The following is a 24,460-nucleotide window of genomic DNA, read 5'->3' as shown; positions in this document are numbered from 1 at the left end:
CTTTGCCTAAAAAGACAAAAAAGGAAAGAAAAAAAAAAGGGGGGTCATTGTATGAACATTTTTATGACTCTTAAAACATTGCCATGTTGTTTTCCAAAAGATATAATTTACCCTGTCACCTTCCCTGTGAATTTAGCTACCAGCATCAAGTAGTCTGTAACTATAATCATTTGCTAAGTTAAAATATGTTGAATTTTCTTTCTCTTTGTAACATTTTTGTTGTTAACTGTGAAGCGGGCTGTCTTACCATAATTTCACTTTCTGATTCTTATTTGTAGACAAGTTGTCTATTCAAGACTTCTCTCCATTTATGTGTTAAGAGTTTGATATTTTATTCTTAAATTCTCTTGAGTTTATTAGTGGTAATTTGCTGTAGATATTTTCCATAAAGACTTCCTGTTCGATTTTCATTATTTTTGCTGAGGGTTTTTGAATAGATACAAAATGTATTACACTATTTTCTACATTCTGACTTTTAATTCCATTCTTCCATTAGACTTTTTGGTGCTTTTATTAGGGCTTTCTTATTTCTGGTTTTGAAAGTACAACTTGAAAAGTTAACCTAAATTAATAAGTAAAATAAGTGCAGGAAAACCAGATGATCCTCAAACTAATTTAAAGAAAGGTTAGTTTTTCTTTCTTTTTTTCCTTCTTCCAGTTTTGAGATATAATTAACGTATAGCACTGTGTAAGTTGTGTACAGCATAAAGATGACTTAAATCATGAAATGATGACCACAGTAAGTTTAGTGAATATTCATCATCTTATACAGATAGAAAATATTTTTCCTTGTGATAAGAATTCTTAAGATTTACTCTTGAATTCTTAAGATTTACTCTTTACTCAGCTTTCATATATAACTTACAGTGGTGTTAGTTTTATTTAACATGTACATTATGTCCCTACTGCTTATCTTAAAATTGAAAGTTTGTGCCTCATCTAATTCCCCCCTCCTATTCCCCACCTATGGTAACCACAAATCTTTTCCTATGAGTTTGTTGAAGTATAATCTCCAGCACTGTGTTAGTCTCTAGTACCTGCCTCATCTGTAAACTAAGGATGGCAATAGAGCTGACCTAGTTAGGATTAGTTTTAAGTGAGTTAATATATGTAAAGTACTTAGAATTATGCTCGAAACTTAGTGTGTATAGTGCTATTCCAAAATGTCTGTCATCCCAAGAGAGATTTAAAGAAATTTGTTATTGTATTTACATACAGAAACAAAGCATCTAGACTCTGCCTCCCATTCAGGACCTTCCTGAATGTTGTATCAATCTCTCTCTCAACTTACTTCCTACTTCTTCCCTTCAGGTATTCTTTGCTGTAGTCGCACTAGAACTATCCTGTCTTCCCTATAAAAGCTCTCTATTTTCCCAGTTCTTTGTTTTTATTCATACTTTTCCCACCACCTGGAATGTTGCCCTATCACCACATGTTCACAAGGTGCTTTTTAAGTGATGCTTTCCTTGATACCTCTGCAACTGTAGTAATCTGTCCATATGAATTTCATTTATTTGCTTTTACATGATTCCTACCACTTTCTATATTGCATTTTAGCTTTTTGTCCACTCGTGTCCTTCACTAAGTTATGACATCTTATAGACAGAGAACTGTACCTTATTGGGACTTTTGTAGGTTTAGGACCTATCACTGGCCTTGGCACTTAGTAGAACTCATTTGTGGAGCGACACTTTATAAAAAGGTATAGTAAGCTAAAAGGTGACATTTAATCAACAACTCTTGTCAGTAAAAATGTGCTTTGTCAGTTTTTGTAAACTAGGAATATCTTGCCTGATCAGTTACTTAAAATGAGATCACTTGAGGTTTAGGAATTGGGTCAGATTCCAGAATGTGTGTGGGGTAGATCACTCTGGGGACTAGCCACAGGTCAAAATTTTTATTAGAATGATTTCATGTTATTTTTTAGAAGGGTAAATATGTCTAATTAACCACCAGAGGGATTGTTTTCTGGTAGTAGCTGATTTTTCAAGATCTGCCCACCCACTCATCTTCCTCATCCCCGTGATCCAAATTTGCAAAAAGTTTAGCCTGAACTCAGGGTACATCTGCTTCTAGTAACAGAATATACAAACTATCTGGCTCAGTCGGTTATTAAACTCATAATCTCACTCTCCAAGTGCATTTTTCTTGTCACCATACTATAATGCCTTTAGACATGAAAGTAGGAGTAGTCTGAGAATAGGAACTGGATGAGATAGTTCCTCTTTATTTATTTATTTGACCATCCCTGTGCCAGTTCCCCGGGCCAGGGATCAAACCCATGCGGCAGCAGTGATAACACTGAATCCTTAACCGCTAGGCCACCAGGGAACTCCTTGGTGAGATATTTCATGAGGACACTCACTTGATCTTTGGTTACTGATATATTGATGGCATCTATGCCACTAGATTTAGAAGAAATGGAAATGGTGGGAAATTGGGAGATATGATATCAGGCTCAGCCACTCTCAACCCTTTTGAAATGACCCACATTTTGTCTATGGAATGTGTATCTTCCAGGCTGCTCTTGCCTTCTGAGAGGTCCATTCTGTCTCCATAAATCTACTTTTTACCTATCCAAAAATATGTATCACTCAGGCTCATAGTAGGTATTCCTAGAACTAAAGTGTAAATTATGTACTCTTAGCTCAAAAATTCTCAGAATTTTTACAATAGCTCAGTGGGATGTTGGATTGAATAAATATCCTAATATGGAAACATTGGATTTGAAAGACCAAATGTTCTGTTTTCTGATCATAAGTCTGTTCTCATTGGTTGGGTACATTACTCTGGATGAGTGTTTGCATGAGTATAAGGGACATGGAGCTAGGTATTTACAGCTCTTGATACTTAACAGTTCCAGTCCAGCACCATAATTTTCAAATAATCCCTAAGCATACTTCTAATATTTAATGGCAAGTGAATTGACAGCCCCTGAAAATCAGAAGTATCAGACATTGACTTCATAATTTTAGCACTTACGGAAGTTACTGCTAGTCTTATCACATAAGGTCAAATTGACAGAAGCTTTGATGTCCTACCTACTTCACTGTTTTATATACAAGTGGTAAAACAGATAAATAAAGCTAAACAAGGTTATTGATTAATTTCATTATAGTGAGGTTTCTATTCCACGTATGTATGTGTACTGCCCATACCTACAACAAATGAAAGTACAGTGTACTCCAGTATTTTCTCCTGTAGATTATTAAAAAACAAAACTGTGACCCAAAAATTGGTTTTGATATCAACTGATAAAAAATCGATTTTATGATTTACTGTGGGTCTGAACCTATAGTTTAGATAAGTGTTTTACATTTGTTTGGTAGCGTTATCATTTAGTAGTCACCGTGTTATACTGCTGTACCCTTAAGTGTGATGTCTTAAAAGTAAAGATGCAGGAGTTCCTGTCGCTGCACAGCAGAAAGGAATCCGACTAGGAACCATGAGGTTGTGGGTTCAATCCCTGGCCTTGCTCAGTGGGTTAAGGATCTGGCATTGCTGTGAGCTGTGGTGTTGATCGCAGACATGATTTGGATCTGGCGTGGCTGTGGTTTAGGCTGGCAGCAGCAGCTCTGATTCGACCCCTAGCCTGGGAACCTCCATATGCCGCAAGTGTTAATTAATTGTATCTTAAAATGCTTTAGCAGTGGAATTGGGGGTGAGGGATGGCAGCTGGAAGAAGTCTTGGGGGAGGGATTCTTTCTTAAGATATGTTTGGTAGTGTATTTCTCTGCTAATTCTAATGGCCCACTTAAGGGTGGATATTTGTATTTATTTGTAGTTAAGGTATTGTATTTATATTCACATCCTTTGGCAAGCATAAGCCAATGATTTTCCCCAAGTAGGTTTCCTTAAACCAAACCAAAATCTTTTTTTGATTTTCTTTTTTTCTTTTTGTGTTTCTTAGTCTTTATGTGCGGTCTCAAAACTCCTTGCCGTGTTTGTATAATTTTGGTGGCTTAGATCTTGGTCATTCGGCGTCAGAACTGGGGATTCTTACATGAAGTAGCGTAACAGAAAAGCCATCTTCCTGTTTCTGATTCCTCTGTGTTTCATGTGATACTGTCTTTTTAAGGCCTTTAAATTACCAAGGGAACCTTGGTAACCAAGGCAAAGTTTTGCTGTTTTCTTCTCAAATGTATAGTTCTGCATTTTTTTTTTTACATAGTCATGAAGAACTAGTCTATTAGCAGTAAATGCTTGAGCCGCAAAACTTGCTTCTCTGTGCTGCCAAGCACTTCCTGTTTTGTCAGATTTCCATTTAGGGAAAAGAATGGATTTAGAGAAGATGAATCTGAGTTTCATGTTTAAAGCACCTCTTCCGAAATTCATTTTGAAAGCTGTCCAAATATCTAGATGGAAGGGAAAATGGCCCTTCATGTCTACACATGAAGTCATTTGTCAGAAAGCTTCATGTGGGTTCCTACAATAAAACAGTTGACAAGGAAGAAAAACTTTTTGTTGTCAGAAATAATTAGTGTATGACTTGCCAACATTGGTGGCTTGCCATTTCGGCTTTCCATGTCAAACAGTTTCCGTATGAATGAGTCATGATGTTGCCCGTGAAGGAAGTATATCTATATTCATTTCTAGTAGATCTTTGCTCTGGACATGTGTGAGAACTGCATTCTGCTACACTTAATCCATTTTTCAGGAGGAACAGGTGAAAGGTCAAATGGTAATTAGAATAGAAATGTGCCACATTGTGAATATTGACTGTCTTTGGGGGAAAGGTTGCAGTAAAATGATGTTAATCTTTTGTTAGTAAGATAGTGAGTAAATATAACTTTTAGTTCTAAACAGTGAATCATCTGTGACTTATGTTTATCCTATGAAGTGCACTTCTAATTGGGTGTTAATAGAACATGTCTGTAGAACATATTTTCAATGTAAACCTGAATCCCTTCATATTGCTCGTAGGGGAATCTTGCATTAAGATTCCTTTTTTTTCTCTTTTTTTCTTTTCATTTTACAGCCAAACCTCTGGTGTATGGAAGTTCCTGGACTGGGGTCAGAAGGGAGCTGCAGCTGTGGCCTATTCCTGAGCCACAGCAACACCGGATCCGAATTGCACCTTTGACCCACCCCACACAGCTCACGACAATCTCAGATCCTTAACCCACTGATCGAGGCCAGGGATCAAACCCGCATCCTCACGGATGCTATGTCAGGTTCTTAACCCGCTGAACCACAATGGGAACTCCCTGTTAAGGTTCTTCTGCAGGAGTGTTGTATAAAATTTTCCTTTACCATACTGACCTGGCCTGTCTTAAGTCAGAGCTGTTCTTTCTCTTGACCTGTCAGTAAAATATGAAAGATGCTTTTTTAATCTCTGAATACTTAGGCAGTTTTGCCCTTATCAGCTCCCTGGCTCTTTATCCACCCTCATGTTGGAAATGTTCAGAGAACTGAGGCTGAATCATAAGGTATTAGAAACCATCTACTGAAGTTTCTACCAGATACTCTCTCTTTTTGTGATCTAGTGATGTGCTTATATTTCTGAGGCGTGTATTTCTTTAAAGATCCAATGGGGAAAAAGTTTTCCCAAGTATCCATCATGCCCTACAACTTCATCCTCCATCCACACATACATACATAAACACACACACACCCTTAATTTTTCTCATAAATTCACTGATTAGAGAGCTTATCCACTAGATATTCAGTAAACTGGCCCCAAATTCCCTTCCTTGTTTGTCAGGGTTTGCCTTCTGTTCCCACTCTCTTCCCAAAGCACACATTTATGGATCAGAATATATATACAGGGAATGTATACTTATTACACTCACACATATTTCCAATATACCTTGCTAGTGACTTTTAAATGTGTTTGTTTTTCCAACTAGAGAAAGAATTATATATTATTTAGCTTTAAGTTTTCCTGGCAGTATGATACATTGTATCATTGCATTTACATTTGAATCTTTACTACTATCACTTGATTGCTGCTCACTCTTAAATTTTCAGTCTTCTAAAATTCCATGTCATGGTTCCACAGTGAAATTCAAATCAGAGTCCTAATCACAAATTCAAGGTGTGTGAGGACCCTTGCTCTTCAACAGTCTTTATAATTACACTAGCATTTACTCTATTACAGAAAATTTATTCTTGAAGAGATATGTATAATATGGTGATTACTTCTTGAAGGGGTAGGATGGTTAAAGAAGGAATATTTTTGTTTTTGCTTTTTAGGGCCCCAGGTGCAGCATATGAAAGTTTCCAGGTTAGGGGTCAAATTGGAGCTACAGCTGCCAGCCTATACCACAGCCACAGCAACTCAGGATCCAAGCTCAATTTGTGATCTATACCACAGCTCGCTGCAACACCAGATCCTTATTAACCAACTGAAAAGGCCAGGGATCGAACCCACATCCTCATGAGTACTAGTCGGAATCATTTCACAATGGGAACTCCAGAAGGAATTAGTTGTGAATTGTCTGAGTCTTTTGCCTATTTTAAGAAATTGGGTTGTTTTATTACCTCATTGAGAGTTCTTTGTATATGTTCTGGACAAATGTCCTTTGTCTGATAGGTGATTTGCAGATATTTTCCCCTAGAGTTTTTCTTTTTATTCACTTAAAGGAAAGCAGCTTTTAATTTTGGTGAAATTGTTTGTCATTTTATTTTTTTTTTTCATTTGTATATCATGCTTTTGTTGTAGTCTTCCGAACTCTTTTTAAAGTCAAAGTCACAAGATTTTCTGTTTTCATTCAGAAGTTTTAGTTTGAAGTACATTTTGGCTTATGATCACTTTGAGTTAATTTTTGTATATGGTACAAAGTATTATGGCCTGGGTTTTGGTGTTGGTTTTCCATTAGTAATATGTCTGTTCCATTAATTGTACAGTGAGTCTTGAAATAAGATGGCATGGGTCTTGTAAATTTTTTTTTTTTCAAATTGTTTTTTAGGCTAACCTAATTCCTTTCCCAAATTTAGAAATAGCTTGTTGATTTCTTTACACCCCTCCCCCCAATAATACCTTTTGCAAATTTGATTGGGTTTTATATCCAGTCTATAAATCAGTTTAGGGAGAATTAATAATAACACTGAATCTTCTAATCAGTTTATTTAGTCCTTCCCTCATCAACATTTTATAATTTTCAAAACAAAATCTTGTATAAATTTAAATTTACATCTGAGTATTCCTGTTTTGTATATCATTTTAAATGGTATTTAATCCTCATTTTATAGAGAACAGAAGTAACTTGCCCAAAGTGACAATTATTAAGTGACAAAACTTATATGGAATGTACATTAGCTTATAAACCACCATCCTTCTTTTAATTATGACGCTAGTTTCCTTATGCTGAAAGTGTGGTTACAGTGGTGGCAAAGAGGAAGCCCTGTCTTATTTTAATAAGAAAAATCCCATTACCATGCTACTACGAATGAATAGACCCAAAGTTTATATATTTCCTGAGCTTAGATTTCCCAAATCTATTCAAATCATAAACCATTGTCTTAATTTAGAAACCTCTGATCAGTACATTTCTGAACCAGTGTTTTTAAATAGTATACCTTACCCTGTAGTTAACTAGTATGAATTATTTCAATTTTTAAAATGTATACTTTAGCCTTTGAATACCTATGTGTGCTTACCAGTAGCAATTCAGTAATTTCTTGGAATAATTCCCATGGGAGGGCAGGAGAGGAGAAATATATTTATTATAGTAAATTTTGTTACAGTAAACACTGTAATACAGACATATACCTGAGTCAGTAATGGAACAGAAGCCTTACTTTTTGGAGTTAAGAGCTGCACTCTTATGTTTTGGAGTTCCTTTTAAAAAAAAAAGTTTGAAAACTATTAAATGGGAAACATGTAAAGGGTTTTGAGAGGGAGAAATCTGTCAGTTATTTCAGAAGGCTTTCTTTCTCAGGTGTGGGAGTCCTTGGAAAGACCAGGTAGGAAATAGCCTTGGCATGGCAAATACTGTACATACATGGTAAAGTGCTGCAAAGTAAGGTTTATTTCCAAAGGGGAGGAATCTCAGAGTTATAGAAACAGTATTAGAATTGAGTGTTTTACATTAAGACTTGACTTTTTTTTCTTTTGTGAATTTCTTAATAGCATTTGATGAGTAGATTTTTTTTATAATGAGAAATATTAATCCCAATTTTAAGGGTATTTTAAATGTTTTGGTCACTTAATGAGGACCTACAAGTTGATTTTTCCTATTTTTTAGGTTCCTTTATGAATGATAGAAATGAAAGCAAATGGATAGTCTTATCAGATAAGTACTTTTATACTCTAAATATATTCTATTATTTGTAATTTCTAAACCAAAAACTTGATTCTTTAAAACTTTTTTTTTTTTTTTTAGGTACCAGTATCAAGAAGTTTACAGTAATAAGATATTCAGCCTTTTCTGAAAATAAATTTGTAACATTGTCAAAGTAAAATATAGCAACTTTTTTCCCCCCTCAGAGATTAATCACATCTCAGTGGTGTGGTTACAAAGTTGAATTTACAGTTGAATTTAAGATTATTTATTAATTCTGTGTATAGTATGTAGGAAAACAATTGTTAATTTCTTTTATAATACCTGGAAGGCTAGGTATATCTGCTTAAATAGTTCTTAGAGTTATCTGATGTATGTTTTGAGGTGGCTTAGCTGCTCATATATAAGTTTTTTAAAGAACTGTTGTCTTTTCTTTGAAAGAGGGTTATTAGCTATTCCAATGTGAATTTAAGAACAGATGTACTCACAGTACAATAAAAATAGGAGAATCTTATGCCATTCATATGTTGGAAGTTGGAAAAGTGTAGACTGGCCAGAGATTAGCTTATTTAGGATAGCTTATTATCTGTCCATAGATAGATCCAACTTAATGTTGAGGTGTTTGTCCAAGGTCACTACTGTCATTCCAACTTAAATGTATGAGTCATAAAATGTAGCAGGTAATTTGACCATGTAGCCATGGTAATGAGATACTGGCTTTGAGTTGTTTATATAGTAGTTAACTATTCACATAGTGATTTGCTATTTAAACTACACAGATGCTCAAAGTCTACCACACCACCCTGCCGCTTGCTCAAAGTCTACCACACCACCCTGCCGCTAAACTCAGTGACTTAGATTACCTTCTTAGGAAAGCCTGACAGTTGAATGGAGTGATACTGGCATGAGCCCAATAATGGGGGTGTGTGTACCTGGCATACTTGGCCTAAGTTCAGTTTCTTCCTGCTCTAAGTGCTACCATTCCTTGAAGGCCACAATACCGATTATTCCACTCAGCAACGGTTCTGTTGACAAAGCTCTTCCATATATATTCTAATTTATTTAGCATAAAAAAATTTTTTATGGCCTCGCCCACAGCATCCAGAAATCCCTAGGCCAGGGATCTAACCCTAACCACAGCAGTGACAATGCCAAATTCTTAACCACTAGGCCATCAGGGAACTCCAAATACTATTTTTATTTGAACTTTACAGATCAAGAAATTTCCTAGGTGACAGGTGATAGGGTTTTGTGGATCATTCCTCCCCCCCCCACGCCTGGCCAAGGCTCGTGAAAGTTCCCAGACCAGGGATCAAACCCACACCATAGCAGTGACCCAAGCCAGTGCAGTGACAACACTGGATCCTTAACCCACTATGTTGTAAGAGAACTCCAAAATTCTTGACTCTCTAACCTAAAACATCTTTCTTCATGCATTACACCTAAAGGTTAACAATGGCTGATGACCAACAGTCATGTCAGTAAATAACAAAATTGGGCAGTGGCATCAATTAACTGCCTGCTAAGTTTGTAAGTATTTCTGTATACAGGATATGATCTTTAGATTCCTAGATGAGTGATGAAATGGGGTTTTGAATTAATCTGATTCCAAAGCCTCTGTTTGCAGTAGTTTAAGGAATTTTAAAAGAGGCATAAATCTACATTCTAGTACTGAATAAATAGTGCTCAGATATCTCCAACAATTTGTCAGATATTAACCAAACTTCAACTGTTATAAGACAAGAATTTAATGAAAACTGGTAGTGGGTATATAGTAATCCACAGGGCTGAATAATACACGGGACTGTATTAGAAATTTAAAATAGATGCTGAAGTAGGTGTTACATGTTATCATCATCTGATTCATCTTCTTCCTTCAAAGATTCCTGTTAAGAAGAAAATAATGTTTAAAATAAATTTTTAGCATTGCTGTAACAACCTGACTATAGGTAAAAAATGAACAATGGTTTAGAATAAGACAGCCAAGTAAAGGATAGCTAAGTTTATCTTGCTCTAACAATCAATTACTATATTCTTGATAGAATGCTCACTATATGAAAGCATTAAATGTCCTGGAAAAAACCCTGCCATTTTCACATGCACGAAAAAATTCTTTTGGAACCAGGGCAGCTTTAATCCCCATTGAGGATAACCTAGAAAATTTCTATCCTTAGCTCAGCTAAACTCTTCTTTAGTGTTATTTAACAGAATTCAACATATTCATCATATTTCCATGATACCTTCAGTTCGAATAGTTTTCATGCTGTGGCTTACCTTAGCGTATTTCTCTGCCTCTTCCCTTATATCTTTTGGAACAATTTCATGTCTTCCTTTTGTTACTGTAAATTAAGCCATATATATATATTGAAGTGAATTAAAAATGAGGACTATAGTTGTGATTTGCAATACCAAGCAATCTAGCCAACAATCCACAGGAAATACCAGGTTGTTTGAACTTTTTGTTTTTCCTACATATTAAATGTGCCCAAATTTAGCTCTTATAACAAATAAATTCTTCTGTGACTTACCCTCACGTGGCTCAGCGAGTTAAGAACCTGACTTAGTCTCTGTGAAGATTTGGGTTTGATCCCTAACTTGCTCAGTGGGTTAAGGATCCGGCATTGCTGCAAGCTGTGACATAGGTCAGATCTGGTGTTGCCGTGGCTGTAATGTGGGCCACAGCTGCAGGCTCTTGCCTGGGAACATCCATATGCCACAGCAGGTGCAGGAGTAAAAAGAAAAGGAAAAAATAATTCCTGTGCATTCAATTCACAGCATGATTAGATTTTAAAAGCTGCCCATGAAGCCCTATGGTTGCCATGCTAGAAAGGAGAAAAAAAGAGTACCTCCTAAATTTGTTTTGGCTTTATTTGTATTAGAAAGGCACCCAGTGGTCAGAATACATTGTGGCCAACATCTGTTAACACAGTTAATAAGCATGTGAGTATTTGATGACTCAGCAAGGCAGCTCTTATGTATATTTATAACAAATGCTACCTATGTGTACCAAAATAAATGTACAAGATGTCCACAGATGCAGTTATGCATTTTAGTGAAATACATACGCTGGAAAGAGCCCAATTCTATCAGCAGAAAAGATGAACAAAGTGTGGTATATTCAGACAACAGAACATTATAGCAAGTCAATTGAACAAATACTACTATACATAACACAAAATGATTTACACAAATCTGTTAAATCAGGAACAAAAATAGTGCTGAATTCCATTTATATAAAATTTGGAATTCCCTTGTGGCACAGTGGGTTAAGTATCCCATGTTGTCACTGTAGGAGCCAAGGGTGCTGCTGTGGTATAGGTTCAATCCCTGGCCCAGCAACTCATGCATGCCATGAGTGTGACCAAAAAAGAAAAAAATTAACAACAGGCAAAAACTATCTATGGTGTTAGAATTCAGGATAGTAGTTACTTTGGGGGAAAGGTGAGAGCTATGATTTCAAGGAGGCATAAGGGGTTATATCTGGGAGGCTCATTTATCTGCTGACCAAAGCAGTGGTTACATGAGCATAATAACCATGTTGTGAAAGTTTATCAGTTTGTTCTTTGTGTACTTTTATTATATGTATATGCCATTATAAATTCTTTTTTAGAAAAGTACCCAGCACTGAATTTAGTATAGAAGACTCTGAGAGCAAATAAACATAAAGAAAAAACTTACTTTCACCAACCCAGCTGAGCTCTAGTTCAAAAGCTTTATCCTTAACTTCATCATGTACTATGTAAATTCTAGAACAGAAAAGGGAAAATTAACATTCATTTGGTCATCTATAAACATAGTTCATGCACCTACTCAATAAGTTAGAATAGTCATGCCTAATATAAATATTAATAGACTATATACATAATCTGTATTACACAAGGATTGATAAAAAATTAAAATCTTGCTACAAAGGATTCAATATATCTTAAACATTTACAACCAAAGTTGTTTATTTTGATAATTCTTTTAGAGACAGAACTAAAAGATATCTCATAAGGAACATATATTCAAATAGGAAAAGGCCATCACTACATGTGCCTTTTCAAGATATTTCTTTCTGCTCATTAATGATTTTATTTAAACGAATTCATTAGTTTACATCTAGTGGTCTCTTCAATCTGCACCTTCTTGGCAGAATATTTTTTTTTTTTTTTGTCTTTTAGGACTGCACCTGCGGCATAAGGAGATTCCCAGGCTAGGGGTCAAATCAGAGCTGTAGCTGCTGGCCTATGCCTCAGCAGCCACAGCCACAGCAACGCCAGATCCAAGCTGTGTCTGTGACCTACACCACAGCTTACAGCAATGCTGGATCCTTAATCCACTGAGCAAGGCCAGGGATCGAACCCACATCCTCATGGATGCTGGCTGGGTTCGTTAACCACTAAGCCACAACAGGAACTATGGCAGGAATATTTTTATTGACTATTCTCTATGTCCCTTAACCTGGCCTTGCAGTAAACAAGGGGGCACTGTCACATAAGATTTTTTTTTTTTTGTCTTTTTGTCTTTTTGCTATTTCTTTGGCCGCTTCCACGGCATATGGAGGTTCCCAGGCTAGGGGTCTAATCAGAGCTGTAGCCGCCAGCCTACGCCACAGCCACAGCAACGTGGGATCCGAGCCACGTCTGCAACCTACACCACAGCTCACGGCAACGCCGGATCCTTAACCCACTGAGCAAGGGCAGGGACCGAACCCGCAACCTCATAGTTCGTAGTCGGATTCGTTAACCACTGCGCCATGACGGGAACCTCCCATAAGATTATTTAAAAAGAAAAAAGTTTTTGAATATCAGAGCAAACAAAGCTTTCTTATTTTATCTTTTCCACCATCTTACACACCTTACTTTCTGTTTTGTTTTGTTTGCTTTTTAGGGCCACACTAGCAGCACGTGGAGGTTCTCAGGCTAGGAGTTGAATCCAAGCTGTAGCTGCTGGCCAACACCACAGTCACAGCCACACGGGATTCTTAACCCACTCAGTGAGGCCATGGTTCCTAGTCAGATTCATTTCCACTGTGCCACAATGTGAACTCCTTGCACACCTTACTTGGGAAGGTATTCCTAAAGCCTTGCTATAATATGAAACAACATCTTAATTTTCTAGAACTAAGTAAAAGATACATAGTGCTCCATTGATTAAGTGATGAAGGGATGGCTTTCCTACATGAAATGAATCGGTGTTAGTGTTATACCAAAACATAAAAGGTAAGGGCTGGTTTCCAGAAGATTTCTCAATGAAGGAAATTGAGTTCATGTTAAACTGTTGTACAACTCAATGAGGACTATTCACTTTTTAAGTAGTTCTATCCTGTGTCAGTTCCTAGTGTCCCTAGAATCATAGAATGGATTCTGCTTCTTCAGAACTGGAAGGGGGAAGGGTCTCATGGGAAAGGGGTGCGGTAGCAGGAGTGGTGGATCATTAGTACAAAATTTATAAAACACTTGATGTTTTAAGGTTTTGTTAAAACTATGAGTTTAAAGATTAAGAATACCATTCAAATAAGTATATTATAGAACTCTAAAGGACTTTTTTCCTTGCATGTATTATTAGATGTAAAACTTCACAGACACTTGCACAAAATTCTGAAATACCAAATGCCTACACTGATCTAAAATAATCATTAATTTTGAAGCACAGTCACTGAAGTGTACTGGCTTTATGCTTACTATTACTGATACATAGTGTATGTACTCTATGAAGCTGTAATGTCAACCACTGCTTCAGGCTTTATTAACCTGTTTCTAAATGTTTTGAAATGCTGCTCATCTTGTTCCAAGAAATCTTATGATTTAACCTATTTTTCTAAATCTAATAGGTGATATAAATGAGTCAGTTTCTTGGTTCATGTAGAAAAATAATTAGCTGTGGACCTTAAAACTGTTACTGTTACTCAGACTCCCGAGACTTACAAGAAGTCAAAAGCTATCAAATGAAGTCCCTAGAGATTCACTGTATCTTCCAGTTCTTGATTTCTGTCAGCTAAACAGGAGTATATTTTGTCAAAATCTATTTTTTCCCATCCTATTCATTGTTACTTGAAGTATGGATATTCTCCTTACTAAAGCTTCTTAGAATGTTGAATCACCTTCTGAAAAGTATGCACTATGTTATTTCCAAACAAAACAGTCTCTTAGAATTAATGTATAAAAGTAAGGTCAGGTGAAGTATTTTTGTCAATGCTGGTTCCCACTGTGGCGCAACAGGATCAGCGGCTTCCCTGGACGGTTGGGACACAGGTTCAATCCTTGGCCCGGCTGGCCCAGCACAGTGGGTTAAGGATCCAGCGTTTCTACAACTGCGGCTTGGATCTGATCTCTGGCCCAGGAGCTTCATATGGCCCGGGACAGCCAAAAATGGGGAAAAAAAAGAAATATTTTTGTCAATGCTAAGGAAAGTTTCAACTTACATTTTTGCAACTTCTTTAACAACATCACGGCAGGTCATTTCTTTCATCTAAAAAAAATTAAAGTTATGAGTCAAAGGAAGAACACTCCTCACTTGTGTAACTTTACAGATTTTTTTCCACAACTTTTATCAGCAACCATGCTGCTGAGAGAGATTCTCAGATACAAAACCAGGGAAATGCAGTTGCCATTGTGGCTTAGCAGTAACGAACCCAACTAGAATCCATGAGGATTCGGGTTCGAGCCCTGGCCTCACTCAGTGGGTTAAGGATCCAGCGTTGCCATGAGCTGCAGTACAGGTCACAGGCACAGCTTGGATCCCATGTTGTTGTGGCTGTGGAGTAGGCCGGTAGCTGCAGCTCCAATTTGACCCCTAGCCTGGAAACTTCCATATGCTACAGGTGCAGCCCTAAAAAGCAAAAAAATTTTAAAAATGAATGTAAAAGAAGATAAAACCAGGGAAAATAACCTAAAATCCAAAAAGAATCTAAGTTTTTGCTTTTTTTTTTTTTTTGGCTGTGCCCATAGCATGTGGAAGTTCCTGGGTAAGGGAATCAAATCTGCCCCATGGCAGCAACCCAGGTTGCTTCAGTGACAGAACTCTCTAAAAGTTCTTTATTCAGTTTAATGTTTTTTTTTTAATAATTATGCCAAAACAGATATTCTGGATGTCCCCTGGGCACCACTAATCTTGTGAAAAGTATTAAAATTTATAAAAAATCTGTACTCCTCTATGAATGTGTTTACAGGCAGACCTGATGTTTAAAAGAGCAGCAAAGATGGAGTCCCCTGGTGGCTCAGTGGGTTAAGGATCTCATGTTGTTATGGCTGTGGCTTGGGTTAGATCCCTGGCCTGGGAACATCCACATGCCACAGGTGCAGCCAAAAATAAATAAATAAGTAAATGGTAAAGAAATGGGTTTTTTTCTCCATAACCAATTCGGGAAAATAAAATGCAAACAAAACAAATACTTTCTATATACTAGATACAGAGGAATGAAGGAGTGAGATAAGTTGTCTGTCATGAAAACTATTCAAGACAAAAATGAAAAACGTTGGGAAAGCTTTGAAGAACCAAGATTTGAGTAGATTCTTAGAACACAGTTGGATTGGATTTGATTTTAAGAAAGATAAGTGAAGTGCACATTTGGAAATTAGGTAGAAAAATAGCCATTAGATGCCCAGCAGAGAAATGTGTATACTATAGGTACTGGAAGTAACCAATGCAGGATTTTTTTTAGATATATGGGTTTCTAAACACACATGACAAAGTCAAGAAGCAAAGAGCAAACTGATGCTCATATTCTGGATATGTTGACTGAGGAGAATGGAAAAAGGTGAAAAATAAGGAATAACCATATAGCAATCTAGACAAGGTGATTTGATTTCTCTCTAAACTAGGTTCATTAATACTTTCTGTATTTTAGTATTTAGAAAACGTGATGCTCTAGCCACAAGGAAAAACAACAAAAAAATCATAAAGGCTATGGGACCAACTGTAAAAGCAAATGGCATGGGCTCCTTAAAAAACTAATACTGGAATGAAGGGAAGACTGTTAGAGGAGATATAGCAAACAAACTCAGTGTATGAACCTTCATTATATCATGGTTGAAAAACAGTTAAAAATGACATTGTTGAGATTATTGAGGCAGTTATTATGGACTGAATATCAGGTGATGTCTTAAGTGTGGTAACTGTATTAGTCTATGGAGATGAAAGCTGAAGCCTTTAAAGATGCAGTATCATAATGTCTGCAATCTTTGTTTCAAATAGTTCAGGAAAAAACATAAGTAAAATATTGGAAAATAATAGCTTCTATCTAGATGGAGATTATCTGTTGTACGTGTCTTTTCTGATGATTAATTTTTTTTCATGTTAAATTGGGGGGTGAAGAAAAAGAAAACACCAATCTTCATACTTTGCCCTTACAAGTTAAGTTCTATAGTAAATTAATTGTAACTTACAAAGGCAAATCTGAGCAAATTCTAAAAACTATATTTTAAATGGCAAATAGATTTTTACATATGTCAATGAAGTTTATTTCATAAAGTGATACTGTTGGTAAACAGAACATGAGCAGAAAAACAGACCAGAGTAATGATTTAGAGCAGGATTGGCAAACTCTTTTTGTAAAGGTCCAAGTAGTAAGTATTTTAGACTTTAAAGTCATTGGAATATGGTCTTTGGTCTCTGTTCCAACTTTTAAACTTTTCAACTGTTACACCAGTGCAAAAGCATCCAGACTGAATGTGATTGTGTTCCAACAAAACTTTAAAAAGCAGGCAGTGGGCCTCAGTTTGCTAACCTCTAACTTAGAGCATATTTTTCACCGTTAAGTGTACATGTTCTCAGGTGAAGTGATCTTTCTCAATTCTTAGCTATGATTTGTCAGTGTTCCCATTCCTTGCTGGATTTAACCCCAGAGAACAAAAGGAAAGTTAATTGTTCTAAAAATATTTTTAATCCATATGCCATAAGTGTGGCCCTAAAAAAGCAAATAAAAGGATAATTAAGTTGAATGAGGTAATTAGTTGAGTAGGGTTCCAGGACAGCATTAATATTAAATGTATATGAAATTTTTTCTCACTGTAATTTCCCAAAATACTGATAAATCATAAGCCTGTCTTTTAGTAAAATTTCAGATAAGCAATAAGGAGTTGGTAGATACTGTTCCAGTATTACCAATTTATGGCTAAAAGGAAAACCAACACATTTCTAAGAAAACTTTTTCATACCAATAGATGATGGGATTCCATGCCTTATTTAGCTGGAAACAAAGGCAAGAGAAGCAAAAGTACAGACTCATAATGTTGAAGACTTCCAAAGACAAAAACTATGCTCCAGAGAGGAAGTGACACAGTGAAACACCAGAGTTATCAACCTAAGGTTCACAGGGCTCCATGAATTTTGTGAAATTATATGAAAATTTCTGTTTTTCTGGATTAAGGGTTTATAGTAAGCAGCCATCAAAATAAAGGGATCCATGATGTAAGTCTATAGGTATGATGCCACCTTTACTATTTAGCCACTAAATGGTTCAGAAAGCGCTACTCAAAACAGCAAACCACAGTTGGAGTTAAAAAAGGTGTACTTTGTGGTGATACAACCTCAGTACATGAAGATAATGTTTATAGCAAAAATTCAAGCAGTAAATATGTATTACCTGAAGCTTTTCAATTTCTGTCTTTGCAGCTTGCCTGGCTTTGCCAATGGCACAGCCCCAATAACCCTATTTAAAAAGAACAAACACCAAAATATATATATATTATTAAATTAATATAATCATTATTGATTACTCTTTCTATTTAAAGGTTAATGAAAGTATGTTAAATAACATTCAAAAACAAATATAGAGAAATATAGTCAAAAGACATTTTAACACCAAGGGGCTCAAAAAAATTAAAGTATCAAATTTAAGTCTAGAATAACATGGATTATTTTCAAGAGGTATAGCCAAAGAAAAGCAAATTATGTCATTATACATTTAATGAACTAGACATTTTTATAAGAATGAAAAAATCTCTATCATTATGACAATGAAAATGAAGTTTTTTTTAAAAATTTTAGGATACCCGTTTATACTTGTGTAACTATACTTGTATATAATGACAAAACATAAAGAGCCTTCATTTTTTTGTATAAAAAACAAAAATCTCAGAAGACATTTAAGGTTAATTAGAGAAAGGTCCAAGAAATTCCATTTAAAATCCTTTTTCAAAAGGGACAGTGTTTGGGAGTTCCTGTCATGGCACAGCAGAAACGAATCCGACTAGGAACCATGAGGCTGTGGGTTCAATCCCTGGCCTTGCTCAGTGGGTTAAGGATCCGGCATTGCCACGAGCTGTGGTGTAGGTCACAAACGTGGCTCAGATCTGGTGTTGCTGTGGCTGCGGCATAGATCAGCAGCTGTAGCTCCGATTAGACCCCTAGCCTGGGAATCTCCATATACCATGGGTGCAGCCCTAAAAAGACAAAAGAAAAAAAAAAGGGAGGGTGTTTGTGGCTCAGGAGAAAGGAATCTAATATCCATGAGGACGCAGGTTCAATCTCTGGCTTTGCTAATCGGGTTAAGGATATGGCATTGCCAGAGTTATGGTGCAGGTTGTAGACATGGCTCGGATCCCACAGTGCTGTGGCTATGGCATAGGCCGGCAGCTACAGCTCCAACTGGACCCCTAGCCTGGGAACTTCCATATGCTGCAGGTGCAGCCCTAAAAAGACAAAAAAAAAAAGGGACGGTGTCATATTCATTTTTAAGAGCTTAATATGTACAGTTATAAAGGAAATAACAAAAATTAAAAATTTTATGTCCACTATGCAGTTTCTGTAGTAGCATACTGAAAGCCATAAATCTTTTCCTCCACCTCATGTCCATATTCTTACTAATGTTAAACAAGAAAATGTTACCTTCCTTGAATGAATATTAAACACATATAATCCAAATATATGACTTAAGTGCTAATGAGATACTATTAAACTAGAAATAGATTTTTCACATGATTTAAAACTACTCACATATGAAACACCCGATGGGTCAATCATGTAGAGTTGTGCACCATCATTCACACTGTAAGACCCCAACATGAAACTGCACAAAAGTAAATTAATAATTTTAAACCATCATTCTTAAACCATTAAAGTATTAAAAATATGGTGATAAAAATGCAATTATACTTTCTAAGGTCAACTACTAATTCCCATGTAACTCATAGTAAGCACTTTGACAATTATAGTTGGATAAAAACTAGTATATATTTGAAGTAGTTCAAAATTCATGTGCTTTTATTATTAAACTTTCTGATGAAATTCTCCTGAGAAGACAGCAGTGTAGACAGAAGAGTACTGATAGATGGACAACCAATAAGAGGGCCCAAAATGTAAAGACATAACCAAGAAAAAGCCAAGGGGACAAAATTCCTGATGTGAGAACAAACTGAAATCTACCTGACGCTCTTGTTCCGCCCTTCTCTCTTTTTTTGGCTACTCCCCAGTATTCCACCAGTTATTTTTCTGGTCATAAACCAAACTGGTTCAATGTACTTTCTGTGCTCAACACATTAAAATTAGGGTATTAAACAATCATACGAATTACTGATGTTTTGAAATTACAAGTAGGAAAAAAAAAAAAAAAAACCAGCTGCATCTAATGTTATTTCACGTACAGAACTCCTTAACAGCCAACTCCCATTTAAGATCATTTTTACCAACTGTTTAAAAGTTTATGAGAGTCAAAAATAAACTCAAAATGGATTAAAGACCTAGATATAAGACCAGACACTACACAACTCTTAGAGGAAAATGTAGGCCAAACACTCTGACACAAGTGACAGCAACATCTTCTCAGATCCACCTCTTAGAGTAATGACAGTAAAAACAAAAATGAACAATGGGACCTAATCAAACTTAAAAGTTTCTGCACAGCAAAGGAAACCCTAAACGAAACAAAAAAGACAACCCACAGAATGGAAGAAAATCTTTGCAAATGAATCACTGACAAGGGATTAACCTCCAAAATTTATAAACACCTTCTGCAGCTCCATACCAAAAAGACAAACCACCCCATCAAAAAATGGGCAGAAGATCTAAACAGACAGTTCTCCAAGGAAGACATAAAGATGGCCAAAAAACACATGAAAAGGTGTTCAACATCACTCATTATTAGAGAAATGCAAATCAAAACCACGAGGTACCATCTTACACCAGCCAGAATGGCCATCATCAAAAAGTCTACAAACAGGAGTTCCCGTCGTGGTGCAGTGGTTACAAATCCGACTAGGAACCATGAGGTTGCGGTTTGATCCCTGACCTTGCTCAGTGGGTTAAGGATCTGGTGTTGCTGTGAACTGTGGTGTAGGCTGCAGACACACCACAGATCCCGAGTTGCTGTGGCTCTGGTGTAGGTCGGCAGCTACAGCTCCAATTGGACCCCTAGCCTGGGAACCTCCATATGCCACAGGAAGCAGCCCTAGAAAAGGAAAAAAGACAAAAAAAAAAAAAGTCTACAACAATAAGTGCTGAAGAGGGTGTGGAGAAAAAGGAACCCTATTACACTGTTGGTGGGATTGCAAATTGGTGCAACCACTGTGGAAAACAGTATGGAGGTGCCTCAGAAAACTAAACATAGAACTACCATTTGATCCAGCAATCCCACTCCTGGGCATCTATCCAGAGAAAACCATGACTCAAAAAGATACATGTACTCCAATGTTCATTGCAGCACTATTTTCAATAGCCAAGACATAGAAACAACCTAAATGTCCATTGACAGAGGAGTGGCTAAAGAAGGGTGGTACATATACACAATGGAAATATTAGCAATTAAAAGGAATGAAATACTGGCATTTTTAGCAACATGGATGGACCTAATTATCATGCTAAGTGAAGTCAGCTATACAATGAGACACCAACATCAAATGCTTTCACTGACATGTGGAATCTGAAAAAAGGACAGACTGAACTTTGCAGAACAGATGCTGACTCACAGACTTTGAAAAACTTATGGTCTCCAGAGGAGACAGTTTGGGGGGTGGGGGGATGTGCTTGGGTTGTGGGATAGAAATCCTGTGAAACTGGATTGTGATGATCACTGTACAAAAAAACTAAATAAGTGCAGCTCAAAAAATAAAAAGATAAAGTATGTCAGAGAGATATTAATGAGAAAACTGAAGTGTCCCTATAGTTGCCTAGTTAATAATGACCACATGGAATACATTTAAAATCCATTTGCAATTTACTGAAAATTTCTGGGTCTAGTTCCAGAAAATTTTTTCCCTAATTTTACTGAGAAATAATTGACAACTATCACTTTATAAGTTTAAGGTGAACATCATGATGATTTATACACATTGTGAAATGATTACAACAGCTTTAGTTAACATCCATCATCTCATACAGGTACAATTAAAAAAAAATTCCTCCTTGTGATGAGAACTAAGGACCTACTTTCTTAAAAATTTTCCTTTTTATCATGCAGCAGTGTTAACTGTAGTCTCATGTTGTACATTACATCCCTCATACTTATTTACCTTAAACTTTACAAGTTTATATACCTTTTGACCACCTTCCTCCAAAGAATTTATTATAATCAGATTAAAATATTACTGAGTTAGGTTTTATCCTCAGTTCAAATCTGCATAGCCTTTCATTTTTCAAAGTTTTAATTTTTACATACAACATTTGATTTAATCATTGCCCTAATACTTCTTGATTACAGTTGTTTTGGGGGGATTTTTTTTGTCTTTTTACGGCCACACCCACAGCATATGGAGGTTCCCAGGCTAGGGGTTGAATCTGAGCTACAGCTGCTGGCCTACACCACAGCCACAGCAATGCAGGATCCTTAACCCACTAAGAAGGTCAGGGATCGAAGGTATCCTCATTTATGCTAGTCGGATTTGTTTCCACTGAGCCACGACGGGAACTCCAACAGTTAATTTTTTAAGGGTATAAAAGTCTAATAACATGCTGGGAAAACAGATACTACAGTACAGATATGAATGAATATCTCACAAAATTTCATACCTGCAGCCAAAAGGTCTAACAGCACTGTAGAGGGTATAGGCATGTACATACATGGCCACTCTGTCTGCAAGATGCTGTGGGGGGAAAAACAAAAGAGCTTATTCATACTCTTTTCTTACTGTTCAAAAGGCTCCTCAACATGTTACCAACTTACTTTTAGTGGAATGTTATATCCAAAGTTAGACCTAAAGTTGGAAGCCTCTTCTCTTGCAATGTCTGCTAAAGAACGAGCATCTGCCAACAAACCTGCTACTGCCTAAAAATAAAAAAATAAAGAAAAAACAACTATCAATTCAGTAGGTAACATATCTATCACAAATCACGGGAAGTATGTACTTATTACAGGCTTATTTGATTTTTTTTGTTTTTTTAACAAGCACCATTATTGGAATAAATTTTTTTGGCTTTTAAAGGTCTTTACAAGGCATTCGGCATTTTGATGCTTGAGTATGGGATTATAATTTGGGAATTTACTAAATGTGACTTCAGGGGGAGTTCCCGTCGTGGCGCAGTGGTTAACAAATCCGACTAGGAACCATGAGGTTGCGGGTTCCATCCCTGCCCTTGCTCAGTGGGTTAACGATCTGGCGTTGCCGTGAGCTGTGGTGTAGGTTGCAGACGCGGCTCGGATCCCACATTGCTGTGGCTCTGGCGTAGGCCGGTGGCTACAGCTCGAATTAGACCCCTAGCCTGGGAACCTCCCATATGCCGAGAGAGCGACCCAAGAAATGGAAAAAGACAAATAAATAAATAAATAAATAAATAAATAAATGTGACTTCACTGTTTTGTTCAGTGATCACCTTCAGAAAAAACCTTCATGTCTTCCCATTTACAGCTTTATTATGAAGAATAAAACAACAGGAGTTCCTATAGTGACTCAGCAGTTAAAAAACCCGACGAGCATCCATGAGGACACGGGTTCAATCCCTGGCCTCGCTCAGTGGGTTAAGGATCCGGCACTGCTGTAAGCTGTGGTGTAGGTCACAGACACAGCTCAGATCCTGTGTTGCTGTGGCTCTGGTGTAGGCTGGCGACCAAAGCTCCAAATGGACCCCTAGCCTGGGAACCTCCATATGCCTGAGGTGCAGCTCTAGAAAGACAAAAAAAAAAAAAAGGATAAAACAACAAAGAGAATAAAACCACTGGTTTTGGTCAGGACTGATCTTTTCTTTATTTGAAGTATTCTATATTCAAAGTTTATTAAAAGTTTTAATCTAAAACGCACAATTTTATGTCTCCTTCTTTTTCAGCCTACTGACTACTAAATCGTAATGCCAAACCAAAATATGACAAAGCCCAAATTTTCCAAGAATAGTGGCTTAGAACTGCAATTACCAAACCTTGTGCTGAGATACCCCAGGGCACTATAATGAACTCAAGAGTTGTGGACGTTTTAAGTTTGGGGAAGATATTTGTTGAAGTAGTTCACAGTTTTAACATTAGAGCATTCTGTACTCCTTTCAAAGCTATGGTATCATTGAGAGAAGTTGGGTTGCTGTGATATAAAATAAGTACTGTGCAATAATCAATGCCGAAGAGGAAATGGAGTGGGGCTGGGGCATAGTATCTAATCCAGTTTCAAAGTTTTAAGTAGTTGTACACTGTACATTAGTAATTGTGATTGTTTAAAAATAAAAATATTTTTCTTTGCTAAATGTGTATTTTTTTTCTTACAGCTACTAAGTTTTTAGGACATGAACACTTAGCTGTTTGGACCTTCAAATATAATAAACAGAACCATTGGGTATTTTATCTAGGGAAGTGATGAAAACAAAACCAAAAAAATTATTGAAATACTTACAGGTATAAAGAACCAAGAAAGTCTGGCAATCAGTTGGCAAAGAAGGTTTGCAGAATTTAAAATAAATGCTGTCAGAATTTTTAATAGTCTTATTTTCTAATATTACCAAGTAATAGTAATAACTATGAAAATCTTTAACACATATTGAACACCCATTACACGCTCAGCATTTTACATAATAATGCACGAGGGGAGGTACTATTACTAACATAGTTTTGGAGGTGAGGAGACTGGTGTTCAGAGTAACTTCCACAAGGTATATTCAGCTAGTTTAAGTTTTACCATTTGAAAAATCTTCCCTTGCTTTGGAGAAAACTTACTGTGAAGTCTAATAATCTATCAAATTACTTGATGACAACTGTGGAGACAGAACGTTATCCTTCATTTTCTCCAGCCCTCCTCAATGTCTCATGTTTTGCCAATTCCCAGCTATAAGGAATGCCATCAATTTCCTGGCTTTAAATAACAAGTGGGACACATCTGAAAATTCTAGAACAAAAATTTTTT

At 36.6% G+C, this 24,460-nt stretch overlaps 1 protein-coding gene and 1 long non-coding RNA gene across 5 annotated transcripts in view; one reads left to right on the top strand and one right to left on the bottom strand.

The window, feature by feature from the left end:
• LOC125119877 (uncharacterized) overlaps window positions 1-23,807 on the top strand; it is a 28,230-nt gene extending 4,423 nt beyond the window's left edge. For 2 of the 4 annotated variants that reach the window (XR_007133200.1, XR_007133201.1), the window contains exon 4: window positions 23,403-23,807. This is a non-coding gene — a long non-coding RNA (uncharacterized LOC125119877). Of the gene's footprint in view, window positions 1-4,978; window positions 6,293-8,189; window positions 10,618-23,402 lie in introns of those variants that run through there. The other 2 variants (XR_007133202.1, XR_007133203.1) reach the window with 2 other exon arrangements.
• Window positions 9,956-24,460, bottom strand: part of PSMA3 (proteasome 20S subunit alpha 3) — a 27,235-nt gene continuing 12,730 nt past the window's right edge. Inside the window, exons 4-11 of the mRNA XM_047767443.1 lie at window positions 22,306-22,407; window positions 22,152-22,225; window positions 19,146-19,218; window positions 17,794-17,859; window positions 14,632-14,678; window positions 11,904-11,971; window positions 10,500-10,564; window positions 9,956-10,111 (exon numbers count right to left, since the gene is read on the bottom strand). Coding sequence (XP_047623399.1) covers window positions 10,067-10,111; window positions 10,500-10,564; window positions 11,904-11,971; window positions 14,632-14,678; window positions 17,794-17,859; window positions 19,146-19,218; window positions 22,152-22,225; window positions 22,306-22,407 — 540 coding nt within the window. The 3' untranslated portion in view covers window positions 9,956-10,066. The remainder of the gene's footprint in view (window positions 10,112-10,499; window positions 10,565-11,903; window positions 11,972-14,631; window positions 14,679-17,793; window positions 17,860-19,145; window positions 19,219-22,151; window positions 22,226-22,305; window positions 22,408-24,460) is intronic.

Source organism: Phacochoerus africanus, chromosome 2 (assembly GCF_016906955.1).
Source record: "Phacochoerus africanus isolate WHEZ1 chromosome 2, ROS_Pafr_v1, whole genome shotgun sequence".
In the NCBI taxonomy this organism is placed as follows: domain Eukaryota; kingdom Metazoa; phylum Chordata; class Mammalia; order Artiodactyla; family Suidae; genus Phacochoerus; species Phacochoerus africanus.
This window is presented reverse-complemented; position numbering and strand designations above follow the sequence as displayed.